The sequence below is a fragment of the Caretta caretta genome, chromosome 6 (genome assembly GCF_965140235.1).
Source record: "Caretta caretta isolate rCarCar2 chromosome 6, rCarCar1.hap1, whole genome shotgun sequence".
Lineage (NCBI taxonomy): Eukaryota > Metazoa > Chordata > Testudines > Cheloniidae > Caretta > Caretta caretta.
Genome location: NC_134211.1, coordinates 81,818,112 through 81,835,626, shown reverse-complemented (window position 1 = coordinate 81,835,626; position 17,515 = coordinate 81,818,112). Strand labels below are relative to the sequence as shown.

Below are 17,515 nucleotides of genomic sequence, written 5' to 3'. Positions count from 1 at the left end.
TTCTTCTTCTTGTACCTGGCATAAGCCCTATTAGTAAAACTGCACATAAATTAATCCCTTGTAAAAGTAACCTTGCAATAGTGGCACTTTCTAATCCTATTCATGAGTATTTATGGCACACATACTAAAATGAAATAAGTACAATAAATGATCTTGCTTTCCCTCTACCCCTCATCACTTAACCATGCAGCAACAGCGAAATAAGCAGATATGCTTGCCATCTGGCTTTGAATTCTGGCGCATCAAGATGCGGTGCAAATGTATTTATCAAAGAGAATATTTTCTCCTTCACAAGGTGGCACCATTTAAAGTATCTGAGGGTTTTCTTTGATTTGAAGATAGGGGAATGGGTGCACGTGGTCTAAATTGGCAATGAGGAGAAGCCAGTATCTTATGAGCAGCCAGCTTTCCCAGGAACACTAGCAAGTGATCTGCAGACCACAGCTTGAGTACTTAGGTGACACACAATTTGCCTCTAAGTAACTGATGTACAACATAGATTTCCTTCATGGCCATTCATTTTCAACCACAAGTTAGATTCACTATTTTTGCTGGGATTCACAAGTGGGACTGAAGCACCTAATTGCTACTTTAGGTGCTTATATCTATCATTTAGGCACCACTGCCACTCTCAAAACCCCAAATTCAAGTCCCTGCACTATATCAGGCAGAGTGGGAATTTGATTCCTGGTCTCCACATCCTGGGTGAGTACCCTAAACCACTGGGCTAAAGGTGGTTGGTGGTGGGGAGGGAGACTCCTGCTCCTCAGTTTTTCTTGACAAATGGCTGACTTGACCTAAGCACCTAACTCCAGGAGAGGGTTCCTGGCTCTGAATCCCAAGTGGAGGGAGGTGCCTCCTTCCAGCCCATACTTACGTACCTAGGCCCAGATCCACAGGCTCCTAACTTACACTGATTTCAAAGGAAGTTAGGTGCCTAAACACCTGTGTGAATCTGGCCTCTAACTCCTTTTGAGTGGCCCCACTCCACCGCATTTCCTACTGGCTAGCGTAGGTACCTCCCTGCTCAATGTGTTGGCTTTTGTGGATCCCATTCGTAGGTGCCTAACTTCCCAGGCGTTGTGCAGGGAGTCTGGTCACCTTGCTCAGGATTGCGAATTCTACTAGGCGCCAAGGCACCTAAATGTTAGGCACTGAAGTGCTCAAGTCCCCCTTGTGAATCCCACCCCTATAATCCTCTAACATCTCACTACTTGACTTTATCATTACGAATGATCATTCTTATTAAGTAACTTCTGGACTATCTACTGGCCTGGAAATTTCAGTCACTGAAAGCACTTTATGCTTCCTGAACATCTCTGCCTCAGGAGGCTATATTAAAATCATTACATCTCTGCTATTAAGTAGGAGACTGACTGTACTTGTAAATTCCAGAACATTTGTCTGATCCTGATGTTAGAGCACTAACAGTTGGCTCCTCCTCTGATTATACATTCTGGATGGAGGGTTGAAAACTGACTGATCACAGTCAAGGTGAAAGTCTGGTGGGAGAGCCTTTAGCTGGTTCAATTCATCATGATCCTGGAGAGGACCTCTCTCTTATTGTGATAATTATTTGAAATTAATACTACTAGGTTTCCATTTTATCCAATTCTTTTACAGTGTAAATTGAAGTATATACTTATAAACATTGAGCCTGAACTATTCATTGAACCAACACTGTAACATTATAATTTTCCTCCTGATTACTTAAAATTGCCCAAACTTAAAGTTTGAAACTGCTACTTTGGTGGACATTAAAGTGTCTGATGGATTCAGCTGGGAAATTCCCTATATCAGTGTTTTTCAGTTGTCCCAGACATAAACAGTAGGCTAATCACAATGGGACTCAATGATTTTCTTAACTCAGGAAATTGGTCTCCAGACTCTTGGTTCTCTGGGGATCCAGACAGAAACCTGAACATAAACACCTGTTTTTTTCACAGGCTAGTATCTGGTTCAGAACAAAGCTTGTTCTGTCAATTTAAACTGTAGAAAACCAACTTTTCTTAATTTTAACAACTCCTACACATAACAGCATCTAGTCTACACCAAACTGCTGTGATAACACTTTCAATTGTCACTTTCTTAATCCTTGTAGTGACTCATCACAGCCAGAAAGTGGCTTCTACGCCATCTGAACTGTAGCTGTTTAAGAGCTTAATAAAATTCAACCCATTTAAGCTCTGGTTCTGTGTATAAAAAAATCAGAGATATTAACTCGCTAAACAGAAACATTTCATTATTAATGGTATTAACACTGTTGTCCATTTAAATGGTCCATCAGCACATCTGGTAGCAGTTGTTTTAAAAACATATTTAAAATATAGTTCTGGAAATATCATGATCTTTGCTTCATATGGATTCTTAATTATGTGCAGAATGACTAATTCCCAGACTAAAAGTGGAAACTTGTCTCAACCATTATCTAGACTCTTTACATATAAAAGTTGCTCTCAAAACAAATGGCTACTCAGAACTTAATAAAATAAAGTGGTTGTCTAAAATATCACCCTTTAATTGACTAGTGCCAATAGTTTTCATTGTTGCTAATGCAATATGTTTAAAGCTGCGATCTTGCAACCACTTACTTACACAAAAGTTTAGGCACATGAGTAACCCCCATGGAAATCAGCAATTGTGTTACTTGTGCTTAAAGTTAAGCAGGCACACACATAAATGTTTTCAGGAATGTGGCCTTGGAGAATATATTAAAACATTAATTTGATGGAAAATGCTGGTAAAAATATGACTAAATATATGTTCATACAGCCTGCCTCTTAACTTGTCTTATTTTAAATTTGGTAGGAAAAGCTTGGATCCCGCCCTTTGCTTTTAATGAAAGTTACACTGACTTTTCCTGTTAAGTTTACATTATTAAATATGATAACACTTTTGGGGCAGTAAACAACTTAAACCTTAGCATTAACTTGGAAGGTTCTTTTGCTTTCACATAGTTTTTTTAGCCTAGAGTAAAGTGTATATTGTTCTTTGTAGCAGAAACAGCAGGATTTTTACATCCATTCCCTTACAGTAGTTGATTGGTTAAGAGGCTGGAGGGCAGATTTGTGTGACACATACAGGCTTTTAGTTAGGACCAGGAATTAAGTTCTCTTGCAATATATAATCTCTACAGAGACTTGGAAACTGGAGTTATTGCTTGTGTTCAGATTGGAGGATAGTGGTTTCCTATGGATTGTTGCATATCTTCTTTTAGCTGGGATTGCTGTAACAACATAGTTGGGTGCTCTAAATAGTATTAGTATTTAATTGTGGGTTTGCTAATTTATTGGGAATTTTTTTTGCACTTAGTTTGGGTTTTCTTGGTCCTTGACCCCTTTTTTCAAAGATGTAGAGTGGGTTTGAGAGCAGTTGGGGCTAAGGAACAGCAGGATAAATGGGTATAGACAGACTGTAGAATCTGGCAGAGATACAAGATACATGCTTCCATCAAGGCCGATTTCCCTGGATGAAGGTTACATCTAAGGAACTGCAACTTGCCTTTTTTCAGACCAGGGTAGAGTCTTTTATAGATTGTGGGGCTTTCGCAATATTTAAGAATAATTACAAGTACTAAATTGGATTACTTAATTCTTTGCCCCAAATTTTAAATCGTTAAAACTGCAGGAAGAGATGGGGGGGAGGGACAGCTCAGTGGTTTGAGCATTGGCCTGCTAAACCCATGGTTGTGAGTTCAATCCTTGAGGGGGCCATTTAGGGATCTGGGGCAAAAATTGGGGATTCGCCCTGCTTTGAGCAGGGGGTTGGACTAGATGACCTCCTGAGGTCCCTTCCAAACCAGATATTCTATAAGATGCAAATAAAGTGTGCTATTGTTCCCATTGTTATATAAAACGTGCAGTCTGACAGCATTAACGCTGCGAATGGAAACGTCACTTTGCTTTTCCTGATTTTTTTTTTAAATTTGATTTTAAATGTGTAACCTTAATGTACCTTTAATGTATGCTTTACATTTTAATATGATAATTTAGCAGGACTTCCCAGCATTTACTAATAATGTGCTTTTGCAATATAGGGTAATGTATGTGTCTCAGCTATAGAGTTCTACACTGCAGATTTGTGCTGCCATTTTCTTTCATATGTAGCTATTATACCAATATATAGATTGCTTGGAGTTAGGGACTCAATCAAACAATGCCTTCAATGGAAGGGTGTGGGTACTTAGCACCTCATGGAAAGGAGAGCTCTTAGTGAATTTGGAATATGTGGTAATCACCATTCTGATTATTTTTCTTTGCAATTTTAAAATGTTTGTTGGATCATGTTATCGTCAGTTCTTTATTATCATCTTGTTTTCAACATTAAGTAGACATGATCACTTTTAAAACCAAATTCATGTGGATTTGTATACATCAGTGTTACCATAGAGACAGGAAATCATCACAGGCTCTAGCCAGATGCCCAGTCTATTAACACGATATATCTTGCATATGTGTTTGCTGCTACAGACATTCACATTGTATTTCTTCATCAGATATTTTGAATTAAACTAGAGTCAGCTCAGGCTACTTGGCAACAGAAATGATTTGTTCCCAGGCCGTGACTGTTATTTTACATGCTACAAATGGCATTTTGATGGAATAGTTTGCGCTGCAATAACAACTAAGACACGTGTAGTCCAAATGTTACACTGTTCTCTATTTATCTGCTATTTAAATTGCTATAAAAAATAAATGCTAATCTGAATGGTTCACATCACCATCACCACCACCACCACTTATATAGGCACATGTTCACACTTCACTCAGCATACTGAGGAATTGGCTTTTAGTGTTTTCTATACACTCTAGCCCACAAAGGTTCTTCCTTTCTCTAAATGAGACAGGAATTTTTTAGCTTGTAGGGAAAATGTTTTAAAATAAAACTGCTCCCCTCCAAAAAGAGTGTACTGGTGTACTACAAAATTAAAGATAAGAGGCCTAATACATCAGTGGAGATACACCAGACTTTGAATTTGGCCTAGTATAGTTGTACTAGCAAGATTTGAGAACCTTTTCTTAATATTATCAAATAAGATAATTTATATGCTCCCTAAATTCCATAAACCCCTCTTCAAATTTACAGACAAGTCTATTAGGCTGGTTTACAATTGGAGATTTGACTCATTGCTGAAAATGATTTTCTCATGGGGTCTCTGAGAGAGGTGAAATGGGTTAAAGGGCTAGCACAGGATCTCAGCACACTGAACCAGTATTGAAAATCATCTTCAGTTTACACCAGAGTTCCCCTAAACTGTGTAATCACACACCCTGTTAAGTAATGCATGCAGCAGGTTGCCAGGTGCCAATCTCTCAGCTACTAACTGTGCCAACAGAGTGTGTGTGTGTGTGTGTGTGTGTGTAAAAATCTGATTAATCTTATCCATGCATTAGTCAGAAAATTCCTCAGTGTGAAAATTCTGACAAAAGGCAATTAGTATTCACAGGGATGGCACCACCCTAAATGATTTCATGTTCAAATTTGGATAAATACATATACAAAATATAGCCATATTGGGGCATAAGTAGCCATTTGTACGTATAATTACCCAAATTGTACGCTTAGTCCCCAACTCAAAGCACTTATACACATAATTAAGTCCATCTCTCCTCAGCAAAGTACTTAAATAAGCACATGTTTAAGTACATACAAAAATGTAAGTGCACAATTGTCTGTGGACCTCAAGACTCCCCTTATGAAAACAGGATCCCATAAGGCAGATATTTCATCCACCAGTCTTTGGTTTCAGTTTGGGGGAACTTTCCTGGTGTTAATTTATGTTCCATGAATGTAACACAGACAGTGTACTATTTTTTTTAATGCTACTAGATGAACCAGAGAGTTCCAGTGAAGTTCCCTAGCTTATGTGTAGATGGACATGCTTTTAAGAAGTTATAGGAAAAAACTATATATGATGCCTTTTGCTGCCTTAGTAAAGAAGTGTAAGAAAAATAACAAAAAATAACATAACAAAAATGCTTCTATATTTTAGCTATATATTACTCCTTGAATAAGGCATCTAAGTAACATTCTGAGTAGTTGAGTGGAGGGTGGTTAAGTGTGTGCAAAGACCATGTCATTTCAATCATTGCTGCTGTCATGATCGATACCCAAGATTCCCCATCAAGGGCATACTCCTGTTCCCATTGATGGCAACAGCAAAACTCCCACTGACTTCTATAGAAGCAGGATCATCGTCCATGTTTAATCCTGTAATAGTGGTAACCTTTTTCTAATGTGGCCGAAGGCACTATGGTGATAAATACCTTGCCAATAACAAAGAAAGTTAAATTGATAAAAAATAGTGAAACAAAAAAGCAAACCAAAAAATAACCCGTCTCCCTTCTCTGTATCCAAACATGATTATACAGTTGTTCTTGGTAACTAAGCCCTGCATCTCATTTAACAAGTTACCTTCAGAAAAAAATTGCTCCACACCAGTATTGTCTTTATATTGCTACTGAGATTTTAAATAGAAGGTTCCTCATTAGCAGCTGCCGCCTTTGCTGCTGGACCCCAGGAGTGTGCTACTTACTCTAACTGCAATATTCATTTGTTAAATCATAACATGGTACTGCTTTATCTTGAATGTCTGCCAAGTAGTACTAGAAGGCAGTAAGAACAGGCATACAGAAAATGACAAATGGATTGGTGGTGATACTGGAAAGGATACATCTAATTCACTCTGGAAGAAAAAAGATAGGTGGATATCAGTTTTAGTCAGATAAGGTGAATTATCATTTACCTCACCGTCATTACGCATTACATACCACTTCTCCTTTGGATGAAAAAGGAAAGGCCTGTCAGAGCACAGATATAAAATTCCAAGACAGCTTGATTTTCTGTGGTGGTTTGTGCAGGTCCGTGCTCAGTGACATCATGCTCATTAATGTGGGATCTAAGTGCTTGTGATTTATTATCCTAGCCTTCATGACAAGTTAAGATTCTAAAGAATTAAATTTTTTATTGAAAAATTAAACTTCAAAGAATTAGGTTTGCCAAGCAATAAAACTTTCTGAACATCTGGCACAATGCAGTGCTGTTTTACTGAGTCTTAAGAAAGACAGCCTGAGACAATAACTGAGCTTAGGGATGTGGATGCAGCTGTGCTCCTGAGTCCCAGCAAAATGCTCTGTTCCAAGCAGTGGAGCTCTACGGTGTCATCTGTTCCCTCCTTGTTTCTCAGGGATTAAAATTCTGCCAGACACAGGTGGAACTTCCTGGAAGGGAGATGAAGTTGCACTGGGCTTCCTTATCCCTGGTTCTGGGTCCAATATTCTACCCTTGATTTTTATGCAAAAGTCCACTGACATAGTGAAAGTGTTGCTGTGGACTGCAGATATCATATGGCAGAAACTCGTAACTCTGGTTTATGGACCCTAAAGAAAACCATAATTCAGCCCTCTCCGCTGAACGAGTTCAACATCCCCATTTAAAAAGTTTTTGTATATCACAATAAGCAAACTTCAGGTGACTGATCAATTCAATTTATACTTAAGATTTTTTTTTTTTTTAAAACGTCACTGGGCACCAAGAGGCACATATTCCAAACAGTGTGCCTGGTTATATTTGTGTAGCTACCATCAAAATCAAGGGGAGTCCCAGAGTCAAATCCCATAGGTAGCTTTGAAAACCTGCTCCTGATTCTGTGAATGTTTTCTCTGGTACAGCAGCATAAGATCTGATATCTAAATTTAAGAATGGAAATTCCATGAGATAAAAAAATAGCACATGCAAGAATGTTTAAAACTCACAAACCTAAAAATATAAAGATGACAAAATGTCCCTCTAGAGCAAGACAGATGTTATTTTCTTTCCCACTGCTTTTTTTGCTTTGTTTTTCTCTTTGTGTTATCATCACAACTTAGAGTTCTGTGAGAATTATGTAAACAATGAGGAGTCTGGTTAGGGTGACCAGATAGAAAGTGTAAAAATTCAGGATGGGAGTGGCAATAGGTGCCTATATAAGAAAACCCCCAAAATCGGGACTGTCCATATAAAATTGGGACATCTGGTCACCCTAAGTCTGGTGGCACCTTAAAGACTAGAAGAAGTGGGTTTTTTTTTACCCACGAAAGCTTATGCCCAAATAAATCTGTTAGTTTTTAAGGTGCCACCAGACTCCGTGTTGTTTTTGTGGATACAGACTAACACGGCTACCCCTTGGCTACTAGAAACTCAGCATAATTTAGTACAGTACAGATTTATTCCCTTGGCTCTGGGGTTCCACCAGAACCTCTAGCTGGAATTATAGGCCTGTTATTCAGTGGCCTGCTATTTATTATACGCGTTATATGCTATTAAAAACAGAACTATGGTATGTGATTTCTCCAACCCACCCCTCTTTTTAGTTCTCCAAATTTTAAAGCCCAACTGCTTTGAGTAATGCCAGGTTCTGTAGCATGATGTAATCAGTAAATTGCTAATAATTGTCAGCTTTTAGCCTATATACATGTACAAGAAACGGATGTGCAGCATCCATTAAATGTGGTAGATTCACAAGGTACTAGAGTATATTTGTGCTAAGGCAGACAGACTTTTACTATGTTAATACTGCCCCTACTTTCATTCACAGCTGAAAACATTAAAACTTGGGAAAAGGCTGGCAGCAGACTTAGATCAATTAGACAAATAAAATGCTAGTAAATTCTGCTACACATGAGAAGTCAAATTCCATTCGTGTCATGAGTGTTAAGGTTGTGACTGCAATTATAGCAATGAATTTCCAACCTCCATGCATTAGAGAACTGGGGCACACTGTAGTGGCCAATTTTCTATTAGCCTGAGCATGGTTAGTTGGGAATTTTACTTCTAACCCTATTTGACCCATACTGTAAAGGTGATAGATTCAGGCAAGATTATCTTCTGCATCAACAAATTCACACATGGAGTAACTTTACGATCAGCTCTGCTGGCCTAGATCTGCTGTAGAAAATGTTTGCATTATTATTGGGAAATCAAAGTTATAAACCTGGGAGGGTACACTGATCTTTGGTATGTACAGTTATCGATGGCACACCATGGAGTCGATGGACTCAAGGAGGAATTGCACCCAGCCCTCTTTTGCCAGAGGAAGGATCACTTTTAGGGTATGTCTACAATGCAAAAAAAAAAAAAAAAGGCAGCTAATCTGTATTAGCTAAAAGGTTAAAATAGCAGTGAAGTCATGGCAACTCAGCTTTTAACTCTATTTAGCAGCTCAAGTTCAAATATATATGGCAGCCTGAGGCTGAACTTGAGCTTCAAAGATGAGTTGCCATGTCTTTACTACCCTTAGCTCATCCATGTTAACACTTTGAGCAGGGGATTGGACTAGATGATCTCCTGAGCTCTCTTTCAACCCTAATATTCTATTATTCTATTAACACTTTTTTGCAATGTTGACACCACCCTTACATAGAGCCTTTGACCCACTCATGCTGGGGAAAGGGTAGGATATCCAACCCAACTTAAAAACCATGTTGAAACTGTTAAAATACATCTTCATCTAAATTTGTTTCTAACATGATTTGTCCATCCTGTATGGACAGGACCAAACAGTGTCAGAACCATGTAAAACATGCGTTTTAGTCTGTAATTACACTGGGTGGCCAAACCGGAACCACAGCAGAACTTGATTGCCAGACTCCGACTGTACCTATGCAATACCTTTTCTCTTAAAAATTCCCACTTCTGCATTGCTGCCCCTGGTGGCAATAGTGGGAGTGCCAGTATAGATTGAAACACCAACTGCCAATCAGTGCTTTGTCCAACCCTGCTCTGAGTGACCGGGTACATTAGTGCTTTCTCCACTTCTAGCACCATTGCAGCTTATCTGTGGGTGGCAATGGTGGGAAATTTTAAGAGAAATAAATCTAATATAGAAAAGACCAGTTTAAAGGCTAGTGTAGATAGGGCCATTCAGAGTGGGAAGCATGTAGGTTCCTGAAGTACCATTTGGTGGATAAACATACAAAAAGACTGTTTCCTAGCATAAATATTTTTGCATTCAATGTCTAATAGTTGATAAGCCATATATACTTATATTATTGTATGTTACAAAATAAAAAACTTCCTGATGCTGCCTTGTTACAGTTGTCACAGTCACACCAAAACTTTCCACATTTTACATTTTTATAAACAAAGATTCCCACCCCCTCTTTCATTTGTTGTCTCTGAACAATCTGTTCACAAAGGCTTTCAAAGAAAGGAAATGTTTTACAATGGATTCCGTGTCTCACTCACCACTCTGCTGAAATATCTGTCCAAAACCTCCACAAAATTATGAATTAGTTCATATACAGCCATCTCGTTCTGAAATACAAATTGAAAGCAAGTAAAATATTAAATTGATAGAAGATATGCTACTCATTCACATTTTATTTTAATATGAGATGCATGCTTCTTTGAAATCAAGTAGAAAATAAATAGTGAGTAGCACAAATAAGTATGTAAGCTTAGCCTCTCTTAGTAGTACCTGTAGAAACGTACATAGATCATTATTACGTTCTATATCAAAGCCGAACAACCTGCTTAAGGTGTACACCAGTACAACTCTACGGCTGACCTAGAAGAAGTCATTACAGCAATGAGCAGCCACTATCCTCCTTGGCACGTGGCCATTGCTATTTTACAAGCTTTTGTATTCCGCTTACAGACCTAGTGCTGCTGAAACAGCATGAACACTAATGTAGAGTGGGCTCAGGCATTGTCAGGACAATGTCATGAAATACCAAAGTGTAGACTATTACATAAAAAACACTGCTAAATGCTCAAATCTGGTGTACATTAGCAATGACACCATTGCCAACACTGGTGGAACTGGAAAATGGGCACTAAACTTAGCAGTGTAGACAAGACTTCCCTATAGCCAGCAAAAGATCTTAGCCATCTCTTTCTCCTCGCTATCCCACTCAACAGTAAAGTACAAGTATTTCCATTACTTCCACTGTGCACAATCACACTGGTCTTCTCTGAACTGGGAAACTTGCTAAAATTTACGATTGTTGTTCACGCTGATTCAGCTCAACCAGTGGGAGGGCCGGTTTACAAAAAGAACCGTCAGCTGCGGCTGTTTTAAGCGCTATGACATATTGGCCTGCACTGAGCCAGGTTAGGTGACATATCACCTGGAGCTCTGTCTATACTTGGGGGAAAATTTTAGCAAAATAATCCTTGTGCAGACACACTCATTGTGAGAGTTCATAGGCCTGGCTACCAGAACTTCCTTGAGAGCAGATTCTAGGTCTTGAATTGGCCAAAATGGCTCACAAGTGGCAAATCACCTCGCCTCCAAAAAACAAACCAAAAAACCCCCCCAACCTCTCCCTCCTCACACACACACACACACACACCAAAAAACCCTATTGTGAGCCAATGCAGTTTTTACTCAAGGGGCCAAATCTGAAATTTTGCTGAGAGTTTTTTTGCCTGGTGTAAGAATTTAGTACAAAATTGAGTAGGTACTTTCAAATCTGGCCATAATCCTATAACTGGCTGATTTTTGTTTAAGATGACTTGAAAGAAAAATACCAAGTTACAAGAGTTAGGGACAGATTGGGAAGTATCCTACTTGGTTTTATTGACTGTGTCTCCAGTTTGGGAAATCAAAGTTATTCAGGCCAGCACTTAAACATGTGCTTAATTCCCACTGAAAATTAAAGGTAAGCATGTGCTTAAGTGTTGCTCTCATCAGAAATGGACTTAAGCACATGATTTAATTGTTTTCCTGAATCAGAGCCTAAAATAATAGTAAATATCAATCACAGCACTTCTTTTGCTCACCAAGAACACTACGTCGGCATAGCCTGTCAGAATGGCAGCTGCTTGCTTTTCTGGACCCAGTTGTCCTGACCAGTGACATCTAGCACAATGAGCAGCTGGGACAGCACCTTAGACCAGGCATTTGGCTTGGCTGTAATGATGCTGATATCTGTTGAAAAACCGCAACTCCATCCACCAAGTATCAGTTTGCAAGATACTATTAGTAGCAGACTCATTGGGAAACTGCACGTGACAACAGTTCAGACTGCTGAAATAGTATGAAGTCCAAAGAGACTACTTCTTTCTTTCCCTCCACACCACTTTTTATCTGATAGAAATAAGGGTGCTTTCAGAACAACACCTTGAAATTGTGTAACAGAAATTGTGAAACTGCATTGGGGAAAGAAGATGGAATTGGAGGCTGTAGTGAGGAGGTGTGGCCTCCCTCAGTGGTGGAGGGAATGTCACAAGCAGCCTGGACCACGCCCCGCAGGTTGGAAGCAGAGTGGGGCAGGACAGGAAGAGGAAGTATTAAAGGCCAGCCCAACACCTCAATTTGGGGGAGTACCGCTAATTTCCTCTAGCAGACCAGACTGCAAGGAGTCGGCCCTCCTCAGAGGTGGATGTGGAGGGATGGCCACGACTGCCTACAGAGGCATATTCAAAGATTAATTTAAATCCACATTTCTCTTACATTTTTTCACAGACTAAATGTAATCTCTTACCTCTGTTTCACTGATTCCAACCACTATAAAAAGGGCTGCATATTGTCGGTACACCAGCTTAAAATCCTTATATTCAATGAAAGAGCACTAGATAAAAATGCAAATGGTTAAACAGTAACTGCCACATTAGACCTAATTTATTACTATACACAACATGCTTATTATATATACTGTAGTTTACACACATAGGGCCCCGTCTCTCATTTACAGAAGTTTCATGAGTGTAACTTGTTAACTTTTAACAAAGTTACTCCTGACTTACACTGGTGTAAAGGACAGAAAAATCAGGTCCACAAAGTACAAAAAGTGTCTCAGTCTTCACCCCACAATCTCCCTCCGGAGGTAAAGGAAATTAATAAAATATTAAGTTAGTAGATAGGGCTTTTCATCTGTGGATCTCAAAGCACTTTACATCAAGGAGAGTTTTATTCACACTTCACAGATGAAAAACTTGAGGCACACAGAGGTAAAATGATTTGCTCAAGATTACACAGCAGATCCATTGGGCATCCCTCTTGTCTTCCCTTACCTCTCCAAACAAAAACATTTTAGAAGATGACAGGACACAATTGTCAGGTAGAAAATTATACCTATATTATAGATGATATGAGGGCAATGGGTTTCCACTTCTTGCTATCTATCCTTAGACTTGTGGGAGGAAAAACCAGAAAACATAAACATCTATTTCATAATCTATATTGTTATGGCATGAGTCACCAGATGATGCTGTTACACATAGTGTCACAAGATCCTTTTTCTTCAAATGTGAGCACTGTTAAATCTTTTTTTAAAAAAAGGCTGTATTGTTGTTAGTTTTCTGATTATTTTAGGGGAGCGGTTGCGAACAGCAGCAGAGTTTGCTCTCAACCTTAATCGCTCTAATTAGAGTATATTATTGAGGCAAAATTACCTCCTGGGAACTGGGCAATGGTGTCTTTGCTGAGATTCTGGAAAGATGGGATTTCCTGTGTGCTGTCTGGCCACACTCTGTACACAAGTTGCAGTAAAAATATACCCACATTCCATGTAATTGATTTCTCCCCCAGTGGGAAACTGAGCTGCAAGGACCTGACATCTGTGCAGAATTGTCAAATCTTGCAATTTTATTGAATATTGAAATATTTGGTGTTTTTCTTAAAGACCCAACTCCTGGAGCCATGTAATTACATGAGTATCCCAGTTTTCATTAAAAAAATTAAAAGATATGTTTATAATCTTTGTGGCTGCAAATGGAAGTCTGAAAACACGAAACTCAAATGCTCAAAAACCAGAAAGGAAATAAGACCAAAAGTTTGTCTTCAAAATCATGAGATTTTAAAAAACAATCTTATGATTTTAAGGGTCTGACTCATGATATTTGAATCCTTAGCGCTGGCATGACTGCATCCATTACTGCTTGGCAGAGCTGTGATAGTTTATATCTATTATATAAAGGTCAATGTGCTAGGTCCAGTAAAAATAACTAGGAAAAGGAGAAAAATATATTCCTCTTCTCCTTTGCCCTGGAATTTTCAGCCTCCCTAGGAAGAGGTAGAATCCTCTGTAAGAAAACCAGGTTTCCAACCTGAAAAACACTTACCTATGCAGTATACAATAACCACTTACTTTTAGCCTCTGCATAGATACAAATAGAATAATGACATACAATGGATATGTACGGCTCTTCTGTTGTTAATTATTTACATTTTACTTTTTTTTTTGTCAGAAAAGAAGTTAGACAACTTCTAACACAGGAGAAATAAATAACTCTCTATTACTGTCTTAGAACTAATACACATGCTATCTTGGTCACTTTGCCACCAGCTGGTTGGCACTTATTTTCAATCTTGTATATTATACCCAAAAACCATGTGAGATGTTGCTTCTGAGACAATAGAACATCCGTGGGAAAGGAAAATTCACAAATCCCAAACAGCCATAGTCTGTTATCTTATGTACATTACTATTCTATGCAATTAGTCCCACTAAAATCAACAATAACATTCTCCCAGACAATCAGGCATAATAACTTTCTCCTTCAACTCACCTTCCCTTAAAAGTTGGGAGAAGAGAAGAACACCCTAAAGTCAACGCACTTGATCAAATAGGGAAGTGAATTCCAGAGCTGAGCACCAGCCTCTGGAAAGGCACTGCCTCGAGCCCATTCCCAGTTTAACTAGGGGTACTAGTAGGTTAAAGCACTTCAGCTGGTCTCAGTTACTGCAATATCATATGATGAGAGACATGGACAATGAGGTAACCAGGGCTAAATGAGTGAAATCTGAGCTCTATTGAACTCAATGGCAAAACTCCCATTGCTTCAATAGGGCCAGGATTCCATCCAGACTATTTAGTGCTTTACACATCAGAACTAACACCTTGACTTGCACCCAAAAACAATAGAGAGCTAGTGCAGGCTGCAGAGAATACGTGTAAGGATCTCTCTGAGAGAAGCACCACTGTGGTGAGCGGGCAGACAGATTCTACACTGGTTGAAGCCTTTGAATGGTTTTCACATGCAGCAGAATATAAAATGTATAGGAATAAACCAATACAGAGCTAACAAAGGTACAGGTACCTGTGTCACTATCATGTATTGATACATGGTTAGGAATATTGGCTCATACATGAGTTGATGAGCCCTCTAAACTTCAGGTACCATATCCTTGTAGAGCATGTCTAGAATTCTCTAAAATCTGTGTAAAAAGAGGGACTTTTGTATCAGGTAAAATAGAAGATATTAAAAAAAAAAAATCCCCCAAAGTAATTCAAGTTCTATCAGAAAAAACAATTGTGCTTTCACTCATCAGCTCTGTAGTTGGATAACTTAGAAACCATATACCAAATCAGGACAGAATTCCGTAGTAATTCATCTAGAATATGGCACATTATCTGACCTTGAGGAAGGCTGCATGGACAAAATATTGGCAATTTCAGGAACACAGAGCAGTGTTAGCATTAAAGAGAAGCACAAGTTTTGTTCCTCTTAGTTAGCAATAGCATGCATATGTCAATTGCTGTAGCATGTTTGGGGAAAAAATGGGTTTTCTTGAGAGAACCTGCACTACATTTATAATAGACCAACTGTAGTGAAAAAGAAAGTAGATTTACATATGAACTTTCATGTCAAGAAATACCTTGGCAGCAAAACCTAACACAAAACATTATAATATTTCTTGAGTGTAGTTCACTGTGTAATATTCTTTTCTTGGTTCCATTTCAAATAAAATGGCTAGATCAGAAGAAAAAAAAAAAACAAAAAACATACTTGCTCTTTTGAACGAGAGAGGCAATTTTTGATTACTTCAGCTTCCAGCATTGTCCGCTTATGAATTTCCACATGTTCGTAATACCTGGAGAGTCTTGTTTGACCTTGTTTGTTCACCATGAGAAAAAACTTTATCATTTTTCTGTTTGGCTCAGAAATAGTCTCTGTTACAGGAGGTAGGTAAGCAGGAACTGTATTTCTGAAGAAAACAACAACAAAAAATACATGGGAGTCATAAAACACTTTGAAGAAGCATGTAGTTGGTGTTGAATTTTGTATTCTCTGGGTCTGATGTCAGTGTACAACTGATGTAAGCAAGAAGAAAATCAAGCCCATTGTCTTTCCTAATATTGTTGGTGTTTTTAATTTGAACTCACTATTGTATGAAAGTGCTGACTGAGCCGAAGCCCGACCAAGAATCTTCTTCTGTGCAATAACACCAAAGATAGCAACCTAAATATTTTCAGATTCTTGCTGTAAGGGCAAGTATCATCATTTTACTAGTAAGGAAGAGACTTCAAATGGGATAACATAACTCAGTGTGAGAATCAGTATGTTAATATCGGTGTTAAACTTGTTGAGCATGGTGTAGAATTAGTCTGAGTTTAGTATTTGTGCAGTTAACTGATATGCTGTGCCTTCTCTCCAACCAAATTTCCTTGTAAACGCTTAGTAAACACTACTTACTTCAGGGTATTCTCTCTTAAAAGCATTAACCATATACATAGGTGCTATTCCACACTGGCAGAAATCAGCATATGAATGTTAAAGGATTTTAATTCCATTAGAAACTGTAAATGTAGGGCAACATTTTCCTCTCCAGTGTGCACAATGGGTTTCAAGGGTCGAATTCTGGCTAGTAATTATGTCTATGTGTTTGCAGGAACAACCTTGGGTCACAGGAAAGCACAGAACAGATTGTTCCCCTGATCTTGGACTTCTCTAAACCTACAAAAAAGATTGTAGATATTGAGAAAGGGGGGCCTACGTGACAAGGGTGTAGCCACCTTTCACCTCATTGGCCCGGTGGTCTGGTAGTGCAGTGCTTCCCAAACATTTTACTAAGACAACCTACCAACTGCGTTTTTCTGTTTTTATGATTTGCCATTACGTATATGCACCAGTCTGCCCCGACTATCACAACCCAAATCCTGGCCTGGCCCTGGTGGGGGTGGTTGGAGAGTGAGTCTGCCCTGTACTCACCCCACAGTGAGGGCTCCTGTCCTGCATGGCTGGGCCCTCCTCTAAGCATTGTGACCTGGTGCATGGGGTTGAAGTCCCATTCAGGTCAGGTCCGGCCGCCCCTCCATCATGACAGAGGGGCAGCTGAACCAAACCTAAGTGAGTGGCATTGCGCTGAGCAACATGGCGCTGAGCCTCTGTGCACCAGTTCGCAATGCCGGAATGGGGAGCTGGGCCCAGACCTGTGGGACAGCAGCTGCCATTGCAGGGTGACCTTGCTCTAACAACTCTACTCCTTCCTCTTTGCCCTCCTCTGCAAGGGCCTCAACTCTGCACTGGGCTGGGAAGAGTATGTTTGCAAAGGCCAGGGCCCAGATATGGATTAATCTGGTCCTGGCCATTGCAGTCCACCTAGAAACTTCCTGTTACCCACTGCTGGGCTGGGACCCACACTACCAGAATGGTTCTCAAAAAGTATCTTTTAAAATGTGCACACATGAAGATTACTCTTGTGGATTAATCTCCAGGGATGTTTGCAGTTGGCCAGAGCATATTCACATATTTACCTTACTTTTTTAGCCCTGGTCTACACTAGGACTTTAGGTCGAATTTAGCAGCG

General features: G+C 39.3%; 1 protein-coding gene across 12 annotated transcripts in view; it reads right to left on the bottom strand.

The window, feature by feature from the left end:
* AP4S1 (adaptor related protein complex 4 subunit sigma 1) overlaps positions 1–17,515 on the bottom strand; it is a 42,381-nt gene that overhangs the window by 5,722 nt on the left and 19,144 nt on the right. For 4 of the 12 annotated variants that reach the window (XM_048852415.2, XM_048852418.2, XM_048852405.2 and 1 more), the window contains 4 exons: positions 15,715–15,913; positions 12,468–12,554; positions 10,225–10,293; positions 6,662–6,778 (listed from right to left, as the gene is read on the bottom strand). In XM_048852415.2, coding sequence (XP_048708372.1) covers positions 6,662–6,778; positions 10,225–10,293; positions 12,468–12,554; positions 15,715–15,852 — 411 coding nt within the window. In that variant the 5' untranslated portion in view covers positions 15,853–15,913. The other 8 variants (XM_048852406.2, XM_048852409.2, XM_048852410.2 and 5 more) reach the window with 8 other exon arrangements.